The 27,911-nt window shown below is 44.8% G+C and overlaps 1 protein-coding gene across 1 annotated transcript in view; it reads left to right on the top strand.

Annotated features, from left to right (window-relative positions):
- Positions 1-27,911, top strand: part of ACSS1 (acyl-CoA synthetase short chain family member 1) — a 73,149-nt gene that overhangs the window by 19,597 nt on the left and 25,641 nt on the right. Inside the window, exons 3-4 of the mRNA XM_045011078.1 lie at positions 15,965-16,164; positions 18,905-19,080. Coding sequence (XP_044867013.1) covers positions 15,965-16,164; positions 18,905-19,080 — 376 coding nt within the window. The remainder of the gene's footprint in view (positions 1-15,964; positions 16,165-18,904; positions 19,081-27,911) is intronic.

The raw sequence follows: 27,911 nt of genomic DNA, 5'->3' as shown, positions 1-27,911 counted from the left end.
TTAACCTCTTTCTTACTTTCCCCTGCTATAAAGCTGGAACAGTAATACTTCTTCCCTCACACAGGTGGTATGTGGATTAAGTAGTTCCTATTTGTAAAGTGCTTTGAAGGTGAGAAGTGCTATATAATTGTTGGTGTTCTAAAATAGAAGCATTATAGGAGAGAAGGATTATTGGGCCCAGTCATGAGTTGGATAAGACGCCTAAACATAGTATAAGCACCTATCTGGATTGCCAGTCTGTGCCTGGGAGGACAGGACACTTCTTCTTCACTCAGGTGGGCAGGGAATGGGTAGGCGGAGGGGAGGGGTGGGCACGGCTTTGGCTCTGCTCCCATCCCGATGTGCTGGCCAGCACAGATAGGGAAGTAAATTGCACCAGAAAAAGGGCTGGCACAGATTACTTCCCCTGTGGAACGAGGGACTGAATTGGGGTTCTCAGAATCACAGTTTGTTCCCGGCTCTGCTCTTGGACACGCTGGTCTTTACTCAGGCTGGATTGCAATGTGCCAATCCAGCCTAACGTTACCAATTCCTTATCCCACTTTGAACTAAGGCAGGCACCACAGCACACGTGGTCCCTCTACTGTGGCTGTAGCTTGTAGCCTGCATTCCAGTTAGCACTAGGACATACCGAGTCAGGCATGCAAAAGGGAGTGTTATCAGCAAAGTTGACTATTTATAGCAACCGAGGTAAGTACATTTTTCTTGGAAGTTAGTTCAAATGTTTTTTAATCCGAAAAGATCGATAAAGGAATGGGCTAAAACAAACAGCTTTGTGCAGACTTTCATCTCTGCCCTTACCAGCTAGATTTAAATGGTCCTATATCATCTAATAAAACTAACTGCCATAAAGATGAATTGACTCCTCTGAAGAGGGGCCTTAGCCCACGCCCAGCTGTGGCTCGGAGGGACAAGCTGCCACTGTTGAGCTACCAGAGATAGCAGGTGACAAACAAGATAACTTAGGAGAGTGGGGACAAAAGACAGAGTGATGAATTTGAAACAGGACGGGAATGATAAGTGATCTCTCAGTGGTGAGCATGTCCTGTCCATTAGGCCACTGGAGAGCATTGCTTCCTCGGGGAAGCAGTGTGGTGCAATAGACAAGGCACTGGACTGAAAGTTAGGAGACCTGGGTTTTAGTCCTTGCACTGTCACTGAGCTGCTCTGTGCCTCAGTTTCCCCATCTGTAAAGTGGGGATAATGAGATTTGTCTTTTGAAGCACTTTTAGGTACATGGCTGGAAAGTGCTGTAAAGGGACATGTCTGAAGCTGGTTGTCAGAGGCAACAGCCCGTCTGAGGAAGCCAGCTGTTAGAGCAAGAGAGAGACCGGTTGATGTTCACTGGGGAGGGAAGCCAGTGTAGTGAGAGCCAGCTGTCCAAGTGCATGTTTGGGGTAAGGCACTCAGTCCGGTCAGGTGCTTTTCGCCCTCAGCTCCCATGGAGATCATTGGGTACAGAGAGTGCTCAGCACCTTGCATGTTCATTTTCAAAGGCCTTGTATAGATTAGGATTTAAAGATGTGATGTTAGCACGTGTTAGCAAACAGGTTATAAAAGTCTAGTGTAGGGAAGGCACTGCTTTTAACACATGCTAAGTAGGTTGAATCAATGTCTTGTTAACTCGACCAGCTCAGCATAGGTTAATGGCAGAGGGTAGAATCCTGGCCCCATTGAAGTCAATGGTAAAACTCCCATTGGCTGAAATGGGGCCAGAATTTCCCATAGGGGTCCTTTTTTACACTAGACTTCTAAAATGAGTTAGCTCAAATATATTAACTTCACACCTTTAAATCCTGTCTACATGAGGTCAGAATGACCAGCTCACTGATGATGCATGTATAACAAACATTACTTTGCTAATTGGCTGAATCCTTTTGTCGACCATTGGGATGAGTCATAAGTTTAACTGTTTTTCGTGTAACTTGTAAATTTAGAGCAAAGCCTCCTGGTGATACTTCAGTAAAACTGGGGGGTTTGGTTTTGTTCTTCATACAGAGTAAAAGGGAGTAGAGCTGACCAAAAATATCTGTGAATTCTCGTTAGAACTTCTAAATGAATCCACTTCTGATGCCATGTTTATATCCCTTTTGTGATAGGGAAACATTAGAACATTCTTGTGTATTGGCTCAAATGTTTATGGAAAAAGTTTGAAAACAGATGTCAGCATTTGTTCTCATTCCCTCCTGCTCACTTGTGTGGTTATGTAGTCTGAGTCACGACCTAGTTAGTTCTAAGTAAATAAAAATATGTTCCCAGGGTGGTCTGTAAGGTAGATAAATAAAAACACTTACAATTCACAAATTTGGGGTCAGATTGTGGAGACTTTACTCACTAGTACAGAGTTGCTCACCTGAGTAGTACCATTGATTTGAATGGGACTACTTGTTTGAGTAACCACTCACCAAGGGGAGTTGGGGTTCATCGTATTTGTGTGGCCCTGCAGTGTGCATCGTATTTAAGTAATGATGGAATCTTAACACAGTGAAAAAGTGTCCGGCTAAAGTCACAGGCCAACCAATTCACTGGAAGAGGTGTGGCTTCAATGCGATCAGCAGGAACTCTGAAAGCACCCGTTTAGCTTTTCAAAACAAGGAGAAATAGCCAGCAATAGTAGTGGACAAGTTGTTTCTGAGAACAGCTGCAGTAAGCATTTCTGCAGCATGCTGGCCTGACCGACATGGAATTCTGTACAGCAACAGAGCAGGATCCCTATTGTAGTGGTCGGATGCAGCTAAGAGTGGCCTGTTGACTTGCTGCACTGTCTTTTGCGTGTATAGTCAGGGGCATCCTGTTTTATGCAAGAATACAGAAAGGTGGAAACAGAAACACACATTTGTAATACGTCAGATTAAGCTTTGTAGTATCCTCCTGGAAAGGTCTCGCTTAAAAATGGTATAAAAAATTCTCTTTTTACACAGGATGTACAAAGAACCATATCACATTACAGAGGTTAAAGGGATACTTTCAGCTAATTTGGGCCAAAAATGAACTTTTGCTTAAAACAAAAAAGTTTTACAAAATCTATTATTACCAGATTTTTTTCACGTTAACATAAAAATTAAAACAAACATTTTGTTTTGTATTTAAACATTAATTTTCTTGGGGTGTTTGTGACTGAGCGCTTCCTTGTTGGGCTGAATTGACTTGAAACTAACTAGAAATGAAAGTGAAACTCTCTAGTTTATCTTAATTGACCAAGATGAGTAAGACAAATAAATAGAATTAATAGCAGAAAAGTAAATTGCATTTTACAAAACTTTCAGTTTTAATAATCTAACATAGTAGTAGTAACCCAAGTAAAGGAGGTTTTTTTTTTAAAAATAAATAAGTATTTTAACCTCACAGTGTCACTTTAGAGACCTGGAACCAATCTCGTCACTGAACAAATTATGGAACTCTTTACATTCTCTAGGAGTTGGCATTAGAGAGTGTTATGGCAGTTTTCATCTTTAAAGTGAAATCCATAAAAATTTAAAGTAAAAATGCACTACATACCTATTTTTTACAGTAGGTTCTTAGATTGAGGCTGTCATTCCAAAAAGTCAGATTTAAAACAGTAGTATGTCTTGTATTGAGTTTTATTTCCATTTCAATTTGTCTTTGCTGATCACAAAGGTCAGTAACACAGAGTTGTTATGCATTATTAAAAATTTAAGGCATTTTAGCTTCACTGTAGAGAGTCTAAAACAAATGAAGGCTAATTTGTGGTGCCATTCTGTACTGGCAAATTTGGGGGCATTATTTCAAGTGATCTAACTTGAAAATACCCAACAGTTGATGTTGTACTAAAAATGTATTCACCTGACCCATTGCATTTGCAAAGTTTGATCATTTAGGGTAAAGCTCTGCACACATTGCTTCTACTGAATTCACTCACATGTGAAATCAGAATTTTGCCTTGGTAGGGTCCAAAATTTATTGTAATGTTCCTAAGAACAGATGTGGGATAATTCTGCAGCACTTTGCTTATAATGACACCTGCCTTTGACAAATGCCATGATGTTTGGGAGTGTTACATTTTTTAGTATCTAAGAAAAAAAGATTTATAACAATTACAAATTTTTACAGGTAAAAGAAAAACAGTGTCAGAGGGCAGTTGGGTTAGGAACCAGAGTTACCCTCCTAATACAAAGATTTAACAGGTTGTTTTTCCTTTTATTAACTTTGTACATGGGACTCAAACCAAGACTATAATCTGTGGATCCTTAGGCAAGTACTGGCAGCCTTTAGATCCCGAATGGGGAAATTGGGCTGTATGTTACATTCCCATCCATGCCCTTTTCAAAGTGGAGGAACTGGCTGGGTGGTGAATTTCCTTCAGCTCAAATTTTGCTGCTGCATGGAAAGATGGGGTCAGCATGTGAGCTGTTGAGCCAGCTTGGGTTCAAAAGTTCAGGTCCCAAGAAGGTGGCTTGTGTAGCTTGTGCCTAAAGATGATTCAGACTAACAAGTTAGTGTTATAACCTTCCAAACTACTGTCGTGTGACTATATATGGGATCAGATTTATTAGGAAAATGATCTAACTACATTTATTTTGCAAGATACCACATCCAGAAAGAGTATTTGATGTAGTCTCTTATGTGAAAATAACTAGCCTCTTTCCTTTAGAGAACCGTAGATGATCTTGCCTGTAGTTAAAGATCACACCAGAGTTACTGGAAAATGTTTCAGTAAGATAGGAGAACATTCATAGCCATGGTGAGAACACAGCTACACGCTGATAACAGCCAGCTTTTCCAGGAACCCTTAGCACTGGTGGCTCTGTCAGCCATTTGTTCCAGGTATTGGGCAGTGGGTTTTGAGGACCTTGTTGCTTCTGTCTTTGGGAGGGGAAGGAATGGAAAAATGTGATTCAGGAGTTTTTAACAGAGGTACCATAGAGAGAAGAGGAAAAACGTTTGCATTCATTAGGTTATGATTTTAACAGGAGCATTGGCTCAGATAATGACTTGCTGGCTGAGTTCAACAGTTTTCTGTGCTTTTGCCAGCAGATGTTGCTGTGATTAATAGGGCCAGCTCAGAGAGCTCGCATAGCATTTGTCAAGCATTCAGAAGAAAAGGAAAGCAAACAATTTTTCAAGGAAGAAAGTAACAGTTATCCCAGCTGCCTGCTTCCTTCTGGCATGGTGCTTCCCCACATGAAGCCTGAACCAAAGCCCTTTGAAATCAATGGAAAAACTTGGAAGCCCATTGATTTCAGTGGGCTTTAGACCAGGCCCATGGCCACGGAGCCAGCTGCAAGAGCAGTGCTGTTGCTTCTTAGCAGGCAGGAATGTGCATGTTAGCTCCCTCCTGCTAATATTCCTAATAGTGCCATGTCAAATTCCACGAAAGAATAGGCTAGCCATGCAGCACCCTGGCGGAGGGCATCTGAGTGTTGCTAGTGTGGCTCTTCAGTTATAGATTCAACTCCTACAGAAAGAACAGGAGTACTTGTGGCACCTTAAAGACTAACAAATTTATTTTAGCATGAGCTTTCGTGAGCTGCAGCTCACTTCTTCGGATGCAGCTCACGAAAGCTCATGCTAAAATAAATTTGTTAGTCTTTAAGGTGCCACAAGTACTTCTGTTCTTTTTGCGGATACAGACTAACACGGCTGCTACTCTGAAACTCTTACAGAGTCAGTTTTTAATTTTTTTAAAATTGAATTGATTTCCCCCCAATTCCTTTACCTCTGCCAGAGACTGAAGAGTGTATGTGGTTTAGAAGGAGCCTGAGACTAGAGACAGTGGTTTGGGTAACAAGTTGCTTACTTCCTCTCCCAGATCGTTATTGCAGATGTTAGATAAGACCAGACCTAGCCCTGGTCCCTGAGGTAAGCCACTAGCGATACCCTCTCCCAAACGGACATGTAACCGTTTGTTTATGGCCAGTTAGCCATGCTGTTATCCAGGCTAGTAGCAATTCATTTTTCAAGTAACATTTTGTGAGACCGTTATTCCAGTTTTGTGCTGGTGTCAATCCTTCATTTCAACTAATTCTTCAAACTTCTTGTCTCTGTTTTTCTTGCTACAAGACACATTTTTGAAAAGAGAGTTCAGAATCTCATTCCTTTTGGGGTCATCATTAATTTTATCTCCATCTTCATATATTAATGGACCTGTTGTCTCCTGGGTCTTCTCCTTTTTACATCTGTAAAAGCCCTTCATATTCCTCTTAGCCCCTTTTGCTAGCAGGAGTTCATTTGCCTTTGCTGTCCTTATCTTCTCTCTGCAGACTGCAACTGACTCTCTGAATTTCGTTGCCTCCCCCTTTCTCATTTCTAGTACGGGTTTTTTTTATTAACTACCGAGCTTTGAGCAGCCCTATTATGAAACCTTTGTCCAGCTCTTAACTCTTGGAATCGGCTTTTTCAGAGGCACTGCAGTCTGTTGTGCCATAAACTGGAGTGTCCTTAAGATTTCCCCAGCTTTCTCTTAGATTGGTAAATATGAATGTTTCCTCTTTTTACACCATACTCACTAAATGTTTGACTTTCCCCAAAATCTAATACCCTTTCTTCATAAACCCATTCTTTGATGTCCTGAATTCAAGGTGCTTTTGATCACGGGTCCCAAGCTTCCTTATTATTTTGTCACTTCCTCCATAGAGCTAGACGGCTTCTCTTGCCTTCCCTCTGCATAGGAATATTTTAGATGTTTGACTGGCCGATGGAGTCAAATTCCCCTACAAATACACTGTCTTGCAGATGAGAAAACCTTGCGATTTGCTCCAAGCTTGTTTATTCTCCTCGTTCTGGTGGTTTGTAGTAGATCCTACAGTGTCCCCACCACACCCTGCATTGTCAATTAACTCCCTCGCAGTGTAAAAGATTTTGATGTAAAACTCCACCCCCTCCTTCCCTTCTTCCTCTATAAATATCATACCCAGCCGTATGGACATTTCACTTACGAGAATCATCCTACTGGGGTTCCGTTATGCCCACTTGCTCATAACCGTCATAATTTATTTAGCTTTGGGTGGTTCCTGTTTGGTCCCCGTACTCCTGTTGCGTGCAGATGGGGAAAAAGCAGCTCTGGGGTAAAAGCCATTCTCCCATATAGATGCCTCTTTCCTCTCCAGGGCTGTTGTAATAGAACTCTGGTCTGCACAGCCTGAGGGAGCAGATTGACGTTGCCAGGAAGAAGAGCGAGAGAGTCTAGGAAATAGCTACTTAACTTTACCCAGCTTTTTTTCTGCCTTTAAGTCCTTTGGGGTTTACAGTGCTTAAAACAGTGTAAATTATTCCCCTTCCATGATTTTTCAGTCCCACAGAGGATGTCTGCTTGTGGGAAGAGGCAGGTGCTGTGTAGCCTAGGTGGGAAACACAAGACTTGCAGAAGTAGCTTCCTGCCAGACAGGGATATCATTTAAGTTTCTTCCTTGTAGATTCCAGCTGACCCACCTTCTAATAGGCACCTCCCCTCCAGGTCTTTTCCATTATGGACCCCACGTCCAAGAAGGGACAACGTGGCAGAGTGACAGTGGCTTAGCAGCCATGGGTCTGTCCTCCTTTTCTGTGCTTTTAAGGTGCTAAGGGGATGTAAAGTTAATAGGTCAATGGAAAAAAGAGCCTAAGGTTCTGTAACTGTGTCTTAATGCTTATTAACTCATTCAAGCTCAGTCATTAAGCAAATAACTCAAGATCAGTCATGAGAGTTCCTGTGTGTTTCTACAAATTCTGTTCCTGAGAGCTAAGTAAATAAACAAGCATTTAAACAACTAGAGTATAACTTCTGAATTAGGGCTTTTTTTGGCATTTCAGTAGTATACTAAAAAGCACAGACATATTTTTATCTTCATTTTCCATTGTGGTTAAGTGGTTGTCATCCTGCTTGCTCACAACCATCTGCTTGAGGCTCATTTTCTCCTGTACAGCCCAGCTGATCAGCAAAAACAGTTTCTGTTTGTCTTGCTACATTTTATGTTTGGTTCATTATCATAGCTCTCAAGTGTTAAAAAAGAACTGAACTGTACCTGGAAGCCTGATGTGATGTTTTGACGTAATGTTAGAGTAACAGTAATTTGTGCCGTGAGTCCTGATGATTGTGTTTATTTAAAAATTACATTGAAACAAGGACTCTGAAACCAAATGATTTGTCTAAACAAACTGCACAGTGGTTGCATTCTGTGTCCACATGGGCACACCTGCACACAGCACTGTCTGTATGCCTATATAGTTCTCATTTCTATGGGGCCTTTCTGCATAGATCAGTGGTCTCCGACCTTTTTATGCCCAAGATCACTTTCTGAATTTAAGGGCAACCCAGGATGTACCCCGCCCCTTCCCTGAGACCCTGCCTCGCTGATCCGCCCCCTCCCCCGCCCTCCCGTCGCTTGCTCTCCCCCACACTCACTCACTTTCACTGGGCTGGGATCAAGAGATAGAAAGAGATTGACAGAGCCAGAAGAGTACCCAGAAGTCACCTACTACAGGACAGGCCCAACAAAGAAAGTAACAGAACACCACTGGCCATCACCTTCAGCCCCCAGCTAAAACCTCTCCAGCGCATCATCAAGGATCTAGAACCTATCCTGAGGGATGATCCCTCACTCTCACAGATCTTGGGAAACAGGCCAGTCCTTGCTTACAGACAACCCCCAAACCCAGGGGTGAGCTGGGCTCCCTCCGCATCCTCCGGCTCCGGCCACGCGACTCCTGTCCTGGCCCAGCCACGTCCAGGCAGCGCGGTAAGGGGGCAGGGAGAGGGTGTTGGAGAGAGGGTAGGGGAGTTTGGGTGTGGGGGGTCAGAGGGCAGGGAACAGGGGGATTGAATGGGGGCAAGGGTCCCGGGGAGCAGTCAGGAAAGAGCAGGGTTGGATGAGGTGGTGGGGGCACTCAGGGACAGAGAGAAGGGGTAGTTGTATGGGGTAGGGGTTCTGGGGGGCCATTGAGAATGAGAGGAGGGGTTGGGTGGGGCAGCAAGGGGTTAGTCAGGGGACAGGGAAGGGGGGGATGGGTCAGGGGTCTCGGAGTGTGTGTGTCAAGGAACATGAGGGGTTGGATGGGGCACGACCCCCCCCCCCCGGAGGGGGGGGGAAGGAGGGAACCCGTTGTTAAAATTTTGGAGGGAGGAGGGAACCCGTTGTTAAAAATTTGGCAGCTCATCACTGCCCAAACCTGAAGCAAATACTCACCAGCAACCACATTGGCCAAACCAGACAGTCTCTACGTAAAAAAATAAATGGACACAAATCAGACGTCAAGAATTATAACATCCAAAAACCAGTTGGAGAACACTTCAGTCTCCCTGGCCACTCAATTACAGACCTAAAAGTCGCAATACTACAACAAAAAAACTTCAAAAACAGACTTCAAAGAGAGACTGCTGAATTGGAATTAATTTGCAAATTGGACACCAACAAACTAGGCTTGAATAAAGACTGGGAGTGGATGGGCCATTACACAAAGTAAAACTATTTCCCCATGCTTATCTCTCCCCCTCCCCCAGTTCCTTACATCTCCTTGTCAGTTGCTGGAAATGGGCCATTTTCATTACCACTACAAACAGTTCTTTTTCTCTCCTGCTGATAATAGCTCACCTTAACTGATCACTCTCGTTAGAGTGTGTATGGTAACACCCATTGTTTCATGTTCTCTGTGTGTGTATATATATCTTCCTACTGTATTTTCCACTACATGCATCCGATGAAGTGGGGCTGTAGCCCACAAAAGCTTATGCTCAAATACATTTGTTCGTCTCTAAGGTGCCACAAGTCCTCCTGTTCTTTATACAGTGTGGGAGGGGGCTCTGGGCTGAGCCTGGGGCAGAGGATTGGGGTGCAGGGGGGATGAGGGGTGCAAGCTCTGGGAGGTAGTTTGTGTGCAGGAGGGGGGCTCTGGGCTGGGGCAGAGTCAGGGCCGGCTCCAGGCACCAGCATTCCAAGCTGGTGCTTGGGGCGGCATTCTGCAAGGGGCGGCAGTCCCTGTTGTTTTGCCCCCAAGCAGCGCACCGAAATGCCGCCAGCACGCGCGTTTCCGCGGTGAGGGCAATTCGGCGGCAGCTTCTATGTTTAGCTGTCCGGGGGGGGCTTCAGCTAAACATAGAAGCTGCTGCCAAATTGCCGCTGCCGCGGAAACACACCTGCCGCCATAAGGGCACACGGACTGCCCCCACCGCCAGCGGCGGCAATTCGGCGCACTGCTTGGGGCAGCGAAAACTGTAGAGCCGGCCCTGGGCAGGGGTTTGGAGTGCAGGAGGGGTATTGGGGTGCTGGCTCTGGAAGGGGGCTCAGGGCTGGGGCTTGGGATGCAGGAGGGGGATCAGGGCTGGGGCAGGGGCTTGGGGTGTAGGAAGGGGTTTGGGGTGCTGACTCTGGGAGGGGTTTCAGGGCTGGGCTTGGGATGCAGGAGGGGATATGGGATGCTGGCTCTGGGAGGAGACTGGAGACTGGGGCGCGGCCTCCTGCTGGACGGTACTTACTGCGGGTGGCTCCTGGTCGGTGGTGCAACAAGGCTAAGACAGGCTCCCTACTGGCCCGGCCTCACGCCGCTCCTGGAAGGGGACAGTGCACCACTGTGTCCCCTCTCTGCTGGCACTGCCCGCTCAGCTCCCATTGGCACAGCTCCCCGTTCCTGGCCAATGGAAGTTGCGGGGGCAGTGCTTGCAGGCAGGAGCAGCACGCTGAGACCCCTGCCTTCCTTCATGGGGCCATGCTGGCCGCTTCCAGGAGCAGTGTGGGGCCGTGGCAGGCAGGGAGCCTGCCTTAGCGGCAGCCCAGCAACATCACGGGAGATCACAATCGACTAGGAGAGTCCCCAGGATCGACCAGTTAATCGTGATCGACTGTTTGGTGACACTGGCGTAGAACATCATAAAGTGAACTATAGATAGAATTATTTATTTTTGTTATGTGACCTTTTAGAACAAGAAGTAAAAAGAATATGGGAGCTCATTGCACAGGAAGTCAATGGGGTTTAGTAAGAACATAGTAAGATTAAGGGGAAAAAAAGTCGGACATTCATATGGATAACAAGAATATTCTGAGTTAGAAAACTTATTGCTAACAAAAATCTTGGAAGGGATATTAAACATGCTTTCAGATTTAAGACAGCTGCTATTTGCAATCTCTAGCTATTAAAGATCAGGATGAGACCTAATGTAAGGGGCAGATTACCCCACATCTGCTGGTCTATACTATTATGTTGATCACTTTTACAAGACTAGGATTTATTTTTGTACGAAGTATGCCTTGTGAGGTATCATTTGAAAATTCATAATCTGCTGAACATTATTGTCCTGGTAAAATACGTGTATCAACATTGTATGTAAAGTTATAAGATTCTGCTGTGTAGCATTGTTATAACATGCTCCAACGTTAAGAAAAGCAGGCCCAAACCATTTTTTCCAGAGACAAAGACACACTGACACCTCAGCCAGGTGTTAAAGAGCTATCACTTGCTTAAGCCGCCATTCTCCAGTAATAGGAAGGTGTGAATAAGAAATTTACATTTAATCACAGGGACAGTTCAACCCTCACATCCACAAGAGACTACTTGTTGCTTGCACCCCAGTGTGGGGTGGGGTAATCTCAAGGAGGGGGGAAGGGTATAAGAATGGAGGACACACACAACACAAATGACCTTTCTCCTCCTTCATCTCTGCTCATGACATCAACGACTCTCAAAGAACTAAACTAAGGGGAGGGATCCCAGCCTGTGAAATTTATTGCAGCATATGGTGAGATAAAGTCTTTGCTTTTAAGTTCACATAACTTGTTAAGTTAAGTATTAGCTCCATTTTACTCTTTTATTTTCGTTTGTAACCAATCCTGACTTGTATGCATCATCACTTGTAATCACTTAAAATCTATCTTTCTGTAGTTAATTAACTTATCTTAACCAATGTGTTTGGACTAGTGTGGGGAACTCCATTTGGAATAACAAGGGTGGAGCATGTAGCATTTTCCTTTGATGAAATGAGGGACTTTCTATGAACTTGCCCTGTCCAGCACACTAATGAACAAGACACACATTTCTGGGGGGACAAGGCTGGGACCAAGAATTTGCAGGTGTCTCCCCGTGTATAATTCATGAATGACTGATCAGAGTGCTCATGTATTTAGCTGGGAGCGAATTTGCAGGCCGAAGGCTGTGTGAGCAGGTGTAGGCTGCAACTGCACTACTGGACTGTGCTGGCTTAGTCTCTGTAGTATAGACCTATCCTTAGCAAGGTTGTGTGGTTTGGCCATATGAATTCATAATGCGGTGTGGTCCGTGTAGACAAGAGTGAGTTAGTTTTTGCTGGCGAGTGGAAGAGTGGCAAGGGAGAGTAGAACAGAGTCAATTTTTCTTTTTAATGGTTGGATGCAAAATATCATGAGCTTCTGTCAAAAAAAATACTGAAGCCATCCCTGGACCTAATGTGGTGATGGGGGGCACTGTGCTGCAGAGATGGGGTGGGTGAGTTACTAGAGGGTACTTTCCTGTCTGAGTCAGTACTGACCCCAATGTACCAGTGTGGTGCTAGGGGAGATCAGATATTTTACACCTACAGATATGAAGAGCCAATGAATTTCAGAACCTAGGCGAGAGTTTTCCTCACATGTGATCTCCCTGCCGTGCCCCAGGGCTGTCGTTTCCTGGGCTGTGGTGGCATCAGCAGCTTGAAGCTCCTGCTGCCTTCACGGGGCCCCAGAGGTTTCCCTGCCCCTCTGGCTACTTGGCTCACGCTAGCTCCTTTACCAGTACCATATCCTGGAGCAATCTGGGTTGCTCTTGGAGTTCTTCAATCCAAGCACTAAACCATGCTTAGACCTGTTTTGTTTGTGAAACGTGACAATATCTTAAGGGCCGCCCAGAGGATTCAGGGGGCCTCAGGCAAAGCGGGGGAGCGGACATAAAAAAGGCGCCACCCGCTGCGGTGCTTGTACTCACCGGGTGGTGCTCCGAATCTGCGGCGGCGGCGGGTCCTTCACTCGCTCCACGTCTTCAGCAGCGCTGAAGTGCCGCCGAAGACCCGGACCGCCGCCGGGTGAGTAAAAATTAAAAAGGCGCCTCTAGCCAGGGAAGGGATTCTCGGCTAGGGCTCATGGGGCCCCTGTGGGACCTGGGGCAAATTGCCCCACTTGCCCCCCGTCCCCAAGCAGCCCTGAATATCTTGCCCCAAGGTGTGGCAGTTCTGGTCTGTTCTCCACAATACAGATGTTGAAGGAAATGTATGAGAAATTGCAATCTGTGACCTGCACAGTGCTGTCTTTTTCTTTGTTTGTTAGAGGAACATTTCTGCCATTAACCCAATGTGTCACATGGACAAGCAGTGTGAATAGTGCATTTGTTCTTATTCATTGCTTTTGGGTTTCTTTCTACAAGGAACTGGATTGTGGTTTTGTTCTTGTGACAATGACCCCCTATAACACCATTCCAAATAATGTCATACTGTAATGAAATTATACATTGTAAGGAGCATGACCCAGTTGTTGATCACATTCTTGTAAAATATACTGTTCAGATTAGTCTCTCGGGTATATTTCACTCTGCCTCTGGTCTCATACATGTAAAATAAATGCAGTGTTTATCCTTGCAGCTTAGAAATTTCTTAAACATCAAGTAGTTACTGCAGTTCTGCTCCAAGATGCCAAAGTTGTTTTGTTTAAGTGAATGTATGGCCTGATTTTCAGAGGTTTTGAGCAGCCAGAGCTTCCACTGAAGTAAATGAGAGCTGTGCTGCTCAACTGCTCTGAAAATCAGGCCATTATGAGGAGACAAATATAGTAATAGGCATGCAGCTACTGCAATTCTGCATTGCTTAGGCAACCTGGCAAAACATAAAGACACATTACTGTCCATTCTACTGCCATCTACGTTGTTCCACTAACGTTATTCATAGGTTCATTCATATATTCAAAGGCCAGAAGGGACCATTGTGATCATCTAGTCTCACCTCTTGTATAACACAAGCCAGAGAACTGCACCAAAATAATCACTAGAGCAGATCTTTTAGAAAAAAACATCCAGTCTTGTTTTAAAAATTGTCAGTGATGGAGAATCCACCACAACCTTGGGTAAATTGTTCCACTGGTTAAGTACTCTCACCATTAAAAATGTATTCCTTATTTCCAGTCTGAATGTGTCTAGCTTCAACTTCCAGCCATTGAATCATGTTGGAACTTTCTCTGGTAGATTGAAGAGCCCATTATTAAATATTTGTTCCCCATGTAGCTCCATATAGACGGCAATCAAGTCATCCCTTAATCTTCTCTTTGTTAAGATAAACAGATTGAGCTCTTTGATTCTGTCACTATAGGCATGTTCTCTAACCCTTTAATCATTCTCATGGCTCTTCTCTGAAGCGTCTCTACTTTATCAGTGTGCTACCCTATACAGACAGAGGAGTTTCAACTTTTGTTTTTGTCGCAATTAAGTCTGTGCTTCCCTGAGGTGATTTTGAAAACTACTCACATTCTGTTGTCCCTTAATGCAGTTTGGATGCTTAGGACCGTATACTTAATCTGCATCTGCAGCTCCCATTGACTTTATCACCAGGGCCAGCTCCAGGCACCAGCTAAGGGAGCAGGTGCTTGGGGCGGCCAATGGAAAGGGGCGGCACGTCCGAGTCTTCAACGGCAATTCTGCGGCGAGTCCCCCTTGGAGCAAAGGACCCGCCGTTGAATTGCCGCCGAACAACGAAGCGCGGCTTTATCTCCCCCACCCACCCCCCCGCTTCGCTGCTTGGGGCGGCAAAAAAAATGGAGCTGGCCCTGTTTATCACCAGTACAGATGCCCACCTGGATTAAAGACAGTATACAGTAACGCTTTCTCTGATGAAAGCATGTCCAGTGAACTTCACTGAAGGGCTGCTGTGCACTCTCTAGAGAGCTGGAGGCAGCCTGAAATGTTGAAGACCAAGGCAGCTTGTTCTAGGAGTGTCTCTCCTAAGTCACAGGGCCAGGTGTTCTGCCTCTGCAGAAAATGGAAGATGTTTGTGAGAATAGCAGACTAAATTTAGCGGCTCGTCAAACCATTGGTTTTTTTTAAATCATTATCTTACCCAGATGGTGAATTGGATTGAGAAATGAGTGGGCAGCTTGGAACAGTGAACTAGCATAAACCAAAATTCATATAAAAACATATTAGCTTGATTAAAATTCTAGTAGCCTGATGTGCAGTAGGTCAGACTAAATGATCATGATGGTCCCTTCTGGCCTTAAAATCTGTAAGTCTAAATATGTTACCCTATCATTAAAGATAATCTGTGTCCGTATGAACCCTGAACCATTTCTTGCCTCCACATATCTCTGAATAGCCTCCTCTTCATTATTTCGTGGCTGTCTCCTCAGCTTCTCTTCTGAGTGCTGCATTGGTTACGTGCAAGTGTTGATTTTGGCTAGGAGCTGAGAAAGCTGGAAGATTGCACTGTTTACATCAAATGTAAAGGAGATACAGATCAGGGCATAGACTGAGAACGGCTGGCACTTCAGCCTGTGCTGTCTCATCAGCTCCCCAATGGCCTCATATAGGGTATGTCTACACTGCAAGCAAAGATGTGATTGTGGCACAGGTAGGCATACCTCTCCTGGTGTTAATCCAGATAGCACAGGTAACAATAGGAGTCAAGACAGGGTGGCATGGGCTTCAGCACAGGCTGGCTGCCTGAGTACAAGCCAGCCAGGGACCCTGGGTACCTACTCGGGGGGGTTGCTAGCCTCCACTGAAGTCCATGCCACCACCTTTATGACTATTAGTACCTGGGCTAGCTAGATATAAAGTTAGCTTGGGTATGCCTACCCATGATACAGTCATGTCTTCCCGTGTGGTATAGCCGTCCCCAGAGAAGTTGGAAAGTATGGTGGAGAAGATTGAACCTTGTGGGACTATACAGATAAGAGCTTTGAAAGTGGATGAGCAGTTGCTCATCATGGCCTTCTGGGTTCAGGTTCAGATGTTTGTTCTATGTAGACCTAAATCTTTCTTTACGAGTAAATGAATGTAAAGCAGCTTGCAGGTGAAAATGACAAGAAACTCTCTTTCTATGCTGCAGGGAACTTCTGGACATGACCTGCCGTCTGGCCAACACACTGAAGAAATATGGAGTACAAAAAGGGGACAGAGTTGCAATCTATATGCCTGTGACTCCACTGGCTGTGGCCGCCATGTTGGCTTGTGCCAGAATTGGTGCTATTCATACAGTGGTCTTTGCTGGATTCAGTGCAGAATCTTTAGCTGGGAGGATCATTGATTGTAAGTAGTTTTTAAATGATGAATGAGCATATTAGGAAAGTGCTCTGCTCCTTGGAGGATTGATCCTTTGTTCCAGATTGGGGGGAGGGATAGCTCAGTGGTTTGAGCATTGGCCTGCTAAACCTAGCGTTGTGAGTTCAATCCTTATGGAGGCCACTTAGGGATCTGGGGCAAAAATTGGTCCTGCTAGTGAAGGCAGGGGGCTGGACTTGATGACCTTTCAAGGTCCCTTCCTGTTCTCGGAGATTGGTATATCTCCAATTATTACCTTTTTTTGTTGTTACCTTTTTAGATTCAACATTCAGCTTTCAAAGAAAGGCACACCCAGAATATGTTTCGCTTATTCTCATCTTACTGGGAAGTTCAGTTCTCTCCTTAGCAGAAGCATCAGAGTACTATCACTGCGTTGACTGTCTATGTTCCTGATTGGCATGAATGGCTGTGGGTTTAATAAGCTTTTAAAATCACTGTAACATTCAATCAGTTTTAAATTGCTGTCAAATAATGTTTAAACCATAGGGAAAACTGAGACCTCTTGAGGGGAAGGGGGGGCTGATTATGTTCTCTTACAGTGAAGTGACAGTTTCCCAATGCAGTCTTGTGAAGTGCTAACTCTGCAGCGTATAATTATTTATTTGTATTTTTAAAGTGCCTAACGGCCCTGTAGTCAAGCACAGACTCACCCGGCGGCGCCTCCTGCTGGCTGTCTCAGGGAATTAGCTCATCCAGCCTCCAGAATTAGCTCATCCAGCCCTCTGGCAGTACCCCCACAGTTCTGGGTCTCCCCCTCTCGGGGAACCCCCACTTTGCCTCAGTCTTGGCTACTGCCCAGTCTTCATCTAGCCCCCACGCGCTGGGGCAGACTGCAGTATCAGCCACTCATCACAGGCAAAGGGGTTCGGACCTGCTGCCTCTGGCTACCCGTGGGCTGCCCCTGCAACCCCGTATCTAATAGGCCTTACCAGGCCTGCAGCCTGGGGCTTTCCTAGGCCCAGGGCCGGCGCTTCCTCTAGGCGACCCTAGGCGGTCGCCTAGGGCGGCAGGATTTGGGGGGGTGGCATTTTGCCGTCCTCATCAGAAATTCGGCGCTGGAGGGTCCTTCCGCTCCGGGTCTTCGGCGGCGGGTCCCGGAGCGAGTGAAGGACCTGCCGCCGAAGTGCCCCGAAGACGCGGAGCGGAAGGACCCCTGCCGCCGAATGATCAGAGGAGGAGCGCTGCCGCCTAGGGCGGCAAAAACCCTGGCGCCGTTCCTGCCTAGGCTGGAGCTTCCAGCTCCTCTGGCCCTTCCCCAGCCCTGCTCCAGTCTAGGGTCCTTACTTAGCACCTTGCAGCCAGGTCCTTCTCCCTCTACAGCCAGAGGGAGACTGACTGGGCTCCTGGCTCAGTGCCTCTTATAGGGGCCAGCTGGGCCTGACTGGGGCTTGGCCACAGCTGAGCCTACTTTCCCCAATCAGCCCAGGCTTCTTGCCCCAGCCACAGCCCCCTCCTGGGCTGTTTTCCGCCCCAAAGGGCAAGAGAGGGGTGACCAGCCCGCTACAGGCCCCAATTAAAGATCAGGGCCCCATTGTGCTAATCATGGTTTAAACATATCGAGACAGTTGCTACCCCAAAGAGCTTATAATATAATTCGATAAACTAGTGATAGACAACACAGAAACAAAGTATCAGAAGGCAGAGGTTTAATACATAGCATTAAGTGCTATGATTATTACAATACAGCTTTTAAAAAGTCATCTTTCTGTATGGCTAGCACGAGGAATTAAGTCTCTGTGTATTTTGAATGGAAGGTAATCTAGGTGGGGCAAGTAAAGGTTTTGGCTTCTCTCCTATCTCTGGTAACTAGTGTAGGGGTTATGGATAAACATTCTTTTATTATACAGCTATATATCTGCTACATAAATAACATAGCATGAAATGTGTGTTGCAATTTGAAGTGCTATTTTGAATTGGTACAGTTGTGATATGGCTCCCAGGCAAATCCAGAAATCCTGAAAACCCCACATGAGTTAACTGGGTGCTAGAAATCCACTGAGATCTCTAAAAACAACAACAACAAACAAAACAAAGGACACTGAATTTGCTTGGAATTGGGGTTTAATGGAAGAGTTGAAGGGGCTGTAATATCTACTCCATAGAAAAGGTATGAGAGTTGTGTGGAAGAAGATGGTGTTTACTCACTAAGAGACCTGATCCAATTCCCATTAAAATCAATGAAAAGATTCATTGATTTTAGTAGGCTTCAGATCAGACCCTAATTCTCCTCCTCTACCTTAGAGATTGCAAAGGCCATCCTGCCTTCAGTGTATCAGGATTACAAGGAGTGTTTGTCAGTGACGTTGGCAGTTAGCGTCTGATAGAATTTCTGAGTAGCCGCACTCAGGGGCGGCTCCAGACACCAGCACGCCAAGCGCGTGCCTGGGGCAGCAAGCCACGGGGGGCGCTCTGTCGGTCGCCGTGAGGGCGGCAGGCAGGTTGCCTTCGGTGGCATGCCTGCGGAGGGTCTGCTGGTCCCACGGCTTTGGCGGACCTCCTGCAGGCACGCCACCGAATCCGCGGGACCGGGGACCTCCTGCAGGCAAGCCGCCGAAGGCAGCCTGCCTGCCGTGCTTGAGGCAGCAAAATACCTAGAGCCGCCCCTGGCCGCACCATTGTAATATGCTACTTAACATCCCTATGCGTGCCATAGGGTGACAGTAGTGAAAAAGAAACTGATAGGTCTGCAAAATCTCTCTCTTGTTAGCTGGGTGCAAAGCTGTCATTACCTACAACCAGGGAGTCAGGGGAGGACGAGCTGTAGAGCTGAAGAAGACTGTGGATGAAGCTGTAAAGAATTGTCCAAGTGTCAAGCATGTCTTCGTGGCTCAAAGAACAGACAGCACAGTCCACATGGGTAATCGTGACATTCCTCTTGAAGAAGTACGTTGACTTTGTTAAATATAGCCCTTTTATCTAGGTATTTCCTACAGGGTGTGATGGTTTATATCTCAGCAGGTCCCCATGCCAATTAACAAACACATTTTCAGGGAAAGTCAGAGGCAGGGCTAGAACCTGTATTATTAAAATGACTACGTAAGGGCCCCGCTGGCAGAGCTAAGGAGAAAGTACAATCAGCTTAATCTAGAACAGACACACTTGTAAATAACTCAGAGTATTCTATATTGGCCTTTGTTGCTATGTAGTCTCTGTTCATTGTCCTGACAAGGAATATCTATATGATCTGTGTATTCTCATTTTATAAATGTGGTAGATTAAAAGAATTTGAAGCAACTATGTATTTTCTTTTCTCTCCTTTTAGTATTTTAAACCTCAATGTTTTTTATTTTGAACTGGTTGCTACAAATGCAGGCTGCTGGCTTCAGTCTGTCCTCTCTGACACATGTAACAAAGGCTATGTCTACGCAGGGATAAAAAAATCCATGGTTGGCCTGGATCAGCTGACTCAGGCTCCTGGGGCTTGAAAAATTGCTGTGTAGACATTCGGACTATGGCTTGAGGGTCCCAGAGCTCAGGCTCCAGTCCGAACCTGAATGTCTACACAGCAATTTTTAGCCCTGCAGCCTGAGCCCTTTGAGCCCAAGTCAGCTGGCCCAAGTCAGCCGCAGCTATGCCATTGGGCTTTTATCCGCTGTAGACGTGTACCCTCAATCCTCAGTCACCAATTTTGCATACTCCAAGGTAGGGATGTAAATACCATAAAAAGTTTACTGTTTAAACGATTAAGAAATATTTTGTTTAAACGGTTAACCGATTAAAGGGCCAGCAGGTGTGGCTGGGGCCGATCTGGCCAGTGCGGCTGGGGCTGGAACCACTCTGGGTGGGGCCGGTGAGTCTGGGGCCACTCCGGGCAGGGCCGCTGGGGCCAGCCAGTCAGCTGGCCTGGGGGTTAACGGTTAAGGCAGGTTAACCGGTAAGACTAATGCTTACCGACTAACCAGTTTATATTTTACATCCCTACTCTAAGGCTCCCTCTGCTGCCCTAGCCTTAACCTCCTCCCCCAGATCAGAGTAATGGTTACGGCACCCTTCTCCTAATCTGGGCCCTAAGAGTGCTCTAAACAAAATGGTGTTACTTACAGTGTCTGCAGCTTCTGCTGCCTGAAGAAAGCCTTGCATTTACACACAGCAGGTGTCCTAGATGTCCTACAGGTACTGACTGTGCTGGTTAATTGCCATGACCAGCACAATGTCTTTCATTGAGGGAACCAGAGCAGACTACAACAGATTCTCCCCAGTATGGGCAGGAACCTTAAATGTTGCAGCTGCATCAATTGAGAAGATAGCCCTTTGAATTCCATTCCACAGTGGACTGCAATGCCTGGTGCTTGGAAATTACCCCAAATCCTCTCTCCCTGCAAGAGTGCTAAGCATCAAGGAGAGCTTCAGGAATTCCAGAATATATTGATACTACTACAGCTGTAGCCATGCTGTGTTTGGACATGCCAGGATGGTTCCTTCAGTCTCTGTAGAACGTCATTTATCTCCCAAAACTGGACGTACTGTATGGAGCTGAAGGAATAAACAAGACACAGGAGAGGCCTTAATATATGGAAAGGACAGTGTAATTGTCCCATCTCTACTGAGAATGATTGTTTGGGAATATTTACAGTCTACATGGCCTGGTGGAGAAAGGAGTGACCATTAAAATGTATTTTGTACACCTGGGAACGTGCAGCTTGATGCAGAGTAGCTGTGTCAGTTTGCCAGAAGCAATAAACAAAAAACTTGGCACTTTTGTCACTGGAAATCACTACTTTGCAGCTAAAAAGCTACTCAGGAGTGAAAATACATGTTCTGGGCCAAGTATGTTCCAGTTAAATAGGAGGTACAGCTAATAATAAACACTAACCAGAACAAGCCTGCCTTGTTGGTCCATGAACCACGTATAAACTGGGACAGTGATGTCTCCCTGAGTCTGCAAATGACCTGAAACTATTGGTCTGAGAGATGTAAACCGACCAGACATCAGTTAATCCTGAAGCTTAGCAACATAATTATCAGTGTTATTAATTCTTTCCGTGTTGATCATTTTAGTAGAAACATCCCGCTACTATGTTTATCCCACAATCCCAAACTGCCTTCCATGCGATCCAAGGTATCGAAAGCCCTAACTATTCCTTTCTCTAGTAGTTGACAAAAAACTTCCAGCTTCTCTTTTTTGTGGTGTGTTGTATGTTTTTAATACAGAAATCTGAGACACATTGAAAATAGGGGGACAGTGTGAAAGAAATTGAACTCCGTGTTAAAATAAATGACACAGGATCGGCAGGACTTGAACCCCGGCCTGCAGGATCAGCAGGACTTGAACCCAGGCCTGCAGGCAACCAACATCCCCACACTGTCACTTGGTGGCAATTGTAACCTGGCTGCCCCCTGCGACCCACAGTCCACAGAGGTTTCTATGACTGCCCTGCTTCTGAAATCCTGGGATTGATGTTGGCTCTGACTTGGATTCTGACTCCCAGTCGACCCCTGGAACCTCAACACTGACCCTGATGCTTGGAATTGACCCTCAGCCTGTCTCTGACTCTGACCCTCGGCTTGACTCCGGGCTCTGACTCCCACTCTGACCCTTGGCTTCGGTTCCTGGCTCTCAAGGTCCTATCTACCTTTGCCCGAGATCCTGACACAGACTAAATTATTCATTTTCATATTTAATTCACTAATATTACTCCAAATTTGAACTGAACCTACGCTGCTGCATTGGAGTATCACAGGTACCAGTTGGTTGTGCTGCAAAATTTAAGTCCATCTTGCTGTGGAGCCTGTGGGAACTTTGTCTTGCCTGGGTTGGGTATATGACCATTGGAATATGCATTGACTAAAGGTCACAATAAATACATGACATGATGAGATCTATCATTTGCCTGTTGTGTAAAATTTATTTCTGACCCTATTGGGTGCTTGTTTTGGTAAGATTGATTTGTCAAATGCTTAGAAGTGACTGGAACTAGATGCAGGCTCTGAGGCATATTTGCTTGTAAATACAGGTCTCTTTACAGTGTTTAAAGGGCACTTGCAGTTAGTCACACGGATCTCGGGAGACAGATGCCTAAAGAATCTTGAGAGAAGTGCTCATTCCCCAAGAACAGTACAGAGTCTGCAGGAAGCAGGCTGCCTGTCAGTTTTCCAGCCACATGTGGAGTATCTGGAATATACTCAGTGCCACAGATTGGATGCACCTGAGGAAGAGGTTGCAGTTGTAGTCCTGGCAGCCAGGTTCAAAAATGTTTTCTGAAGAATGATCATCTTCAAGTCTACTGCATTTCTATGACCTTTTGGGGAGATCTTTCAACCATGTTAAGACCTTCATGTGAGTTGTTGCAGAGTGACAAGCCGTGGAAATAGAGGAGTGTGATGGTACTTCAAAAAATGAAAACAAAAGCAAGAACAATCAATACCTTGGGGTATTATGATACACACCACTCCACAGAGTCCGTGATGTATCACCATAAAGAATAGGAGTTGTGATATTGCACATGGCTGAAGATGGCAAGAAAAGATGGGTTGTCTTTATTCATTATTAATGTATTATATTTTAAATATTTTTTTACATAAAAGCAGGCCCCCAAGGAACATGGCACACTCGTAACCTGGGCCCCCGTCCAATCCCACATGGATAGATGCATAGAGATAAACATACTCACGGAGATTGTATAAATAACATTTAATCAAATTCAAATGTCCACAGTTTAGTCTGAATTTATTTCTCATGGTGATGAGCTTGTGGCCTTCTGGTCAGGGCCGGTGCAAGGATGTTTTGTGCCCTAGGCGAAATTTCTACCTCGTGCCCTTGCCCGTCCCCGAGCCCCTGCCCTGAAGTGCCCCCCCCCGCAGCAGCTCTGCCCTGAGGCCTTCCCCCCACCCGCGGCAGCTCCCCCGCCTCCGCCCTGAGGCGCCCCCTCTGCAGCAGCTCCCCACCCCCCACCCTGAGGCACCCCCCCAGCTCACCCCTGCTCCGCTTCCACCCCGAGCACGCCATGGCTGCTTCACTTCTCCCGCCTCCCAGGCTTGCAGCACCAATCAGCTTAGGCACCGCAAGCCTGGGAGGCAGGAGAAGTGAAGCAGCGACGGCGTGCTCGGGGAGGAGGCGGGGCAGGGGTGAGCTGGGGCGGGGAGTTCCCCTGCGTGACGCCCCCCCCCTTACTTGCTGCAGGTGGCCCTCCCCACGCTCCCCTGCCCCAGCACCCTCTGCCTAAATGCCAGCGGCGACCGGGGCGGCCAAAGCCAAAGAAAATGCCGCCCCCCAAATCCTAGTGCCCTAGGCGACCGCCTAGGTCACCTAAATGGTTGCACCGGCCCTGCTTCTGGCTGGGTCCCTCCCTGGGACTGTATCCTGGCAGAGTGTCCCCATTTCCCTCCCTTTATTTGTGGCCTGTACAGGGCCCTAACTTTGCATGGCACTTCACAGAGATGTAAAAGAATTTGTCTCCACCCTGCCTGGTCTTTACTGTCCCTGTTAGGCACAGCCCTGTGCTGCAGGCAGTGCGGAAACACACTGTTCTAGAGCAGCGGCACTCAACCTTTCCAGACTAGTCTACCCCCTGCAGGAATGTGATTTCTCTTGCATACCCCCAATTTCACCTCACCTAAAACCTACTTGCTTACAAAATCAGGCATAAAAATACAAAGGTGTCACAGCACACCATTACTGAAAAATGGCTGACTTTCTCATTTTTACCATATAATTATAAAATAAATCAACTGGAATATAAATATTATCCTTACATTTCAGTGTACAGTATATAGAGCAGTATAAACAAGTCATTGTATGAAATGTTAGTTTGTACTGACTTTGCTAGTGCTTTTTATGTAGCCTGTTGTAAAACTAGGTGAATATCTAGATGAGTTGATGTACCCCCGGAAGACCTCTGCGTATCCCCAGGGGTACGTGCGTAATCGTGGTTGAGAACCACTGTTCTAGAGGGAGCAATGGGAGACACAAATAAGAAAAGAATCTCTGTTTATAACAATGAACCATTTATTATGATACAATTCCACTAATATAACTGTAATTGAAAATTTTGCTTAGTTACAGTACCCAACCCCTTGAGTCAGCTGTACCAACATTGGATGACTGAACATGCAACATTGGGCATTGATCTTATGTATTTATTGTTACAATACTGAAGGCCAGAAATCAGCAGGACTTAGTAATGCTGATGGTTTACTAAAGTTGCATTGAATTTTGGGGAGAGTTCCACAGAAAAAAAGGACATTTTCTCTGGTTCATACACTGATTAACTGCTTTGTGTCCTTGGAGAATACTGCTGAAGAGGCTTGGAAAGACCCTGTTTCCTCCCAAATTAGTAGGTGTACAATAAATGGCCAGTCAAATTTTGTGGAAGAGGAGGCTTTGGAACATCAGTGAGAAACTGAACAAGGTGGTTTACATCAGGGGACTGTATTTGATAATCTCTCCATGCTATGGAGCAAGAATGTGACAGGATCTGCACAGAGAGCATTCTGGGTCATGTCACATGGTGGCTGAAGTGAGACGCTATTTCTGTGTTCAGAATTTGATTAAGATTGAGCAAAAGGCTATGGAGTTTGCATATGATAGTAATGAACACTTTAACCTTAGCACCTGTGCATCTGGGCAAATGGCTGACTTGAGGATGGCAGTGCCTGCATATTAATTTTCCTGAGAAAGATAAATGATGCTTCCTTGTATAGGTCAGCAGCAGTAAGAAGTAACTTCAGCATCCACAACAGCCTTAACAAAAGCCACTAAGGAGTTTATCTGCATTATATATACTCCCTGGGAAGATGGTGTTTGATAATGGACCATGAGTAACTACTGAAGAACTCCAGCAATTTATATAGAAGAAAATTAAAACATCCCTCCTCTTCCAATGGAAAGAAACAGTAATAGATCAGTACGGGCACTGAAGAAACAAGCGCTAAATACTGAGACAGTAAAAAAGAAATGATCCTGTAACAGGTACCCTGTTCTGAACAGAGTTTACACACGCTAGATATAGTCCAAGCTTATCCCCTTCCTAGGGTTTGACTTAACTGGTCATTTAAGTTACAACAACATACATTTCAGTCTAAACTTTTTCTCCCAGATTAGCTGTTCCTAGAGGAGTTGTTTTTGCAGGACCTCTGTTCCAGATCTCTGCCTTTAAGAGAGACCTCAACCTCTCCCATATCTCAGCTGAACTAACTGAATCCACCTGCTAGTCTGAACCAGCAGTTATTTCATTACACTTTCATGCAGGGTTCAGGGGCTTGATAACATGATGACTCATCAGAGCATATGCTTACAGCCTGATCCGCAAATTATTTCTCATGTACCAGTTCACTCTGGACACTTACTGGATGCTCAGCTGCTGAATTATTTCTGAAATGATGGTTAAGAAACAGATTTACTCTTCTCAAACTTAATCTGCTCAAATCAGTATAAACAAAGCAAGAGAGACAAGAAGCCTAGGCTATGGTGTAATAATTCAGAAGTAAAAATCAGTGAGAAACTGATGGTGCGATTGTTCCAGGAGAGGAAGAGAATTAGGAAATTAGAACCAGCAGAAAGAGTCTTTTAATACATCTAGTTTTTATTGGATCTGGAATATGTAAAGTACACATTGACCATCTAACGACATTTCAGGGTAAACGTTCTTCAGAACTAGTTGGACTGTGAGCAGCACATTATATTATATTAAGGGCTGTCGATTAATCGCAGTTAACTCACGCAATTAACTCAAAAATATTAATTGTGATTAAAAAAATTAATCATGATTAATTGCAGTTTTAATCATACTGTTAAATTTCAATTGGTATTCTATTGTTTATTAAATATTTTGGATGTTTTTCTACATTTTCAAATATATTTATTTCAATTACAACACAGAATTACAAAGTGTACACTGCTCACTTTATATTATTATTTTTATTACAAATATTTGCACTGTAAAAATGATAAACAAAAGAAACAGTATTTTTCAGTTCACCTCATACAATACCCTAATACAATCTCTTTATCGTGAAAGTAAGCTTACAAATGTAGAATTTTTTTTTGGTACATAACTGCACTCAAAAGCAAAACAATGCAAAACTTTAGAACCTACAGGTCCACTCAGTCCTACTTTTCGTTTAGCCAATCGCTAAGACAAACAAGTTTGGTTATATTTACAATGTCACCAGAAAGTCAGAACAGACATTTGCATGGCACTTTTTTAGCCGGCATTTCAAACTATTTACCTGCCAGATCTGCCAAACATTCGTATGCCCCTTCATGCTTCGGCCACCATTCCAGAGGACATGCTTCCATTCTGATGATGCTTGTTAAAAAAATAATACGTTAATTAAAATAAACTCCTTGGGAGAAAATTGTATGTCTCCTGCTCTGTGTTTTACCCACATTCTGCCATATATTTCATGTTATAGTAGTCTTGCATGATGATTCAGCACATATTCATTTAAAGAACACTTTCGCTGCAGATTTGACCAAACACAAAGAAGGTACCAATGTGAGATTTCCAAAGATAGCTATAGCACTCCACCCAAGCTTTAAGAATCTGAAGTGCCTTCCAAAATCTGAGAGGGATGAGGTATGGAGCATGCTTTCAGAAGTCTTAAAAGAGCAAAAACTCTGATGTGGAAACTACAGAACCCGAACCCCCCAAAAAGAAAATCAATCTTCTGGTGGCATCTGACTCAGATGATGAAAATGAACATGCGTCGGTCTGCACTGCTTTGGATTGTTATCGAGCAGAACCCGTCATCAGCATGGACGCATGTCCCCTGGAATGGTGGTTGAAGCATGAAGGGATATATGAATCTTTAGCACATCTGACATGCAAATATCTTGCAACGCTGGCTACAACAGTGCCAGGAGAACACCTTTCACATGACATTGTGAACAAGAAGTGGGAAAATGTAAACAAACTTGTTTGTCAGAGTGATTGGCTGAACAAGAAGGAGGACCAAGTGGACTTGTAGGCTCTAAAAGTTTTAGATTGTTTTATTTTTGAATGCAGTTTTTTTGTACATAATTACACATTTGTAAGTTAAACTTTCATGATAAAGAGATTGCATTACAGTACTTGTATTAGGTGAATCGAAAAATACAGTTTTTTTTGTTTTTTACAGTGCAAATATATGTAATAAAAATAAATATAAAGTGAGCACTGCACACTTTATATTCTGTAAAAACAACGAGGAGTCCTTGTAGCACATTAGAGCCTAGCAAATACCCAAATACATTTGCTAGTCTCTAAGGTACCACAAGGACTCGTTGTTTTTGCTGATGCAGACTAACACGGCTACCACTCTGAAATCTTTGTATTCTGTGTTATAATTGAAATCAATATATTCTAAAATGTAGAAAACATTTAAAAATATTTAAATAAATGGTATTCTATTATTGTTTAACAGTGTGATTAATCACAATTAATTTTTTCAATCACACGATTAATCACGATTAATTTTGTTAATTGCTTGACAGCCCTAATTATATTATATTAATGCTCTGAGGTTATGGAAGTTCCATTTTCACCTACCACAGAGCCAGCTGTTACCAGCTCAGTATGCAGGGAAGTGACTAGCTAGCCTCTGGATTCTGTTAACCCAGGGCCAGGTTCTGCCGCCCTTCGGCATACTGAGTTGTACCGCACTCGGAACCTGATCAAAGCCTGCTGAACTCAGTGGAAAATTCCCATTGACTTCAGTGTCCCATCAAGTTCTCTGTGAATAGTCTAATTACTGTCAGTGAGACTACTCGCGTGAGTAAGGTACTCCTCAACATA

The sequence above is a fragment of the Mauremys mutica genome, chromosome 3 (assembly GCF_020497125.1).
Source record: "Mauremys mutica isolate MM-2020 ecotype Southern chromosome 3, ASM2049712v1, whole genome shotgun sequence".
In the NCBI taxonomy this organism is placed as follows: Eukaryota; Metazoa; Chordata; order Testudines; family Geoemydidae; genus Mauremys; species Mauremys mutica.
Note: the sequence above shows the minus strand (reverse complement) of the source record. Positions and strands in the feature narration are given on the sequence as shown.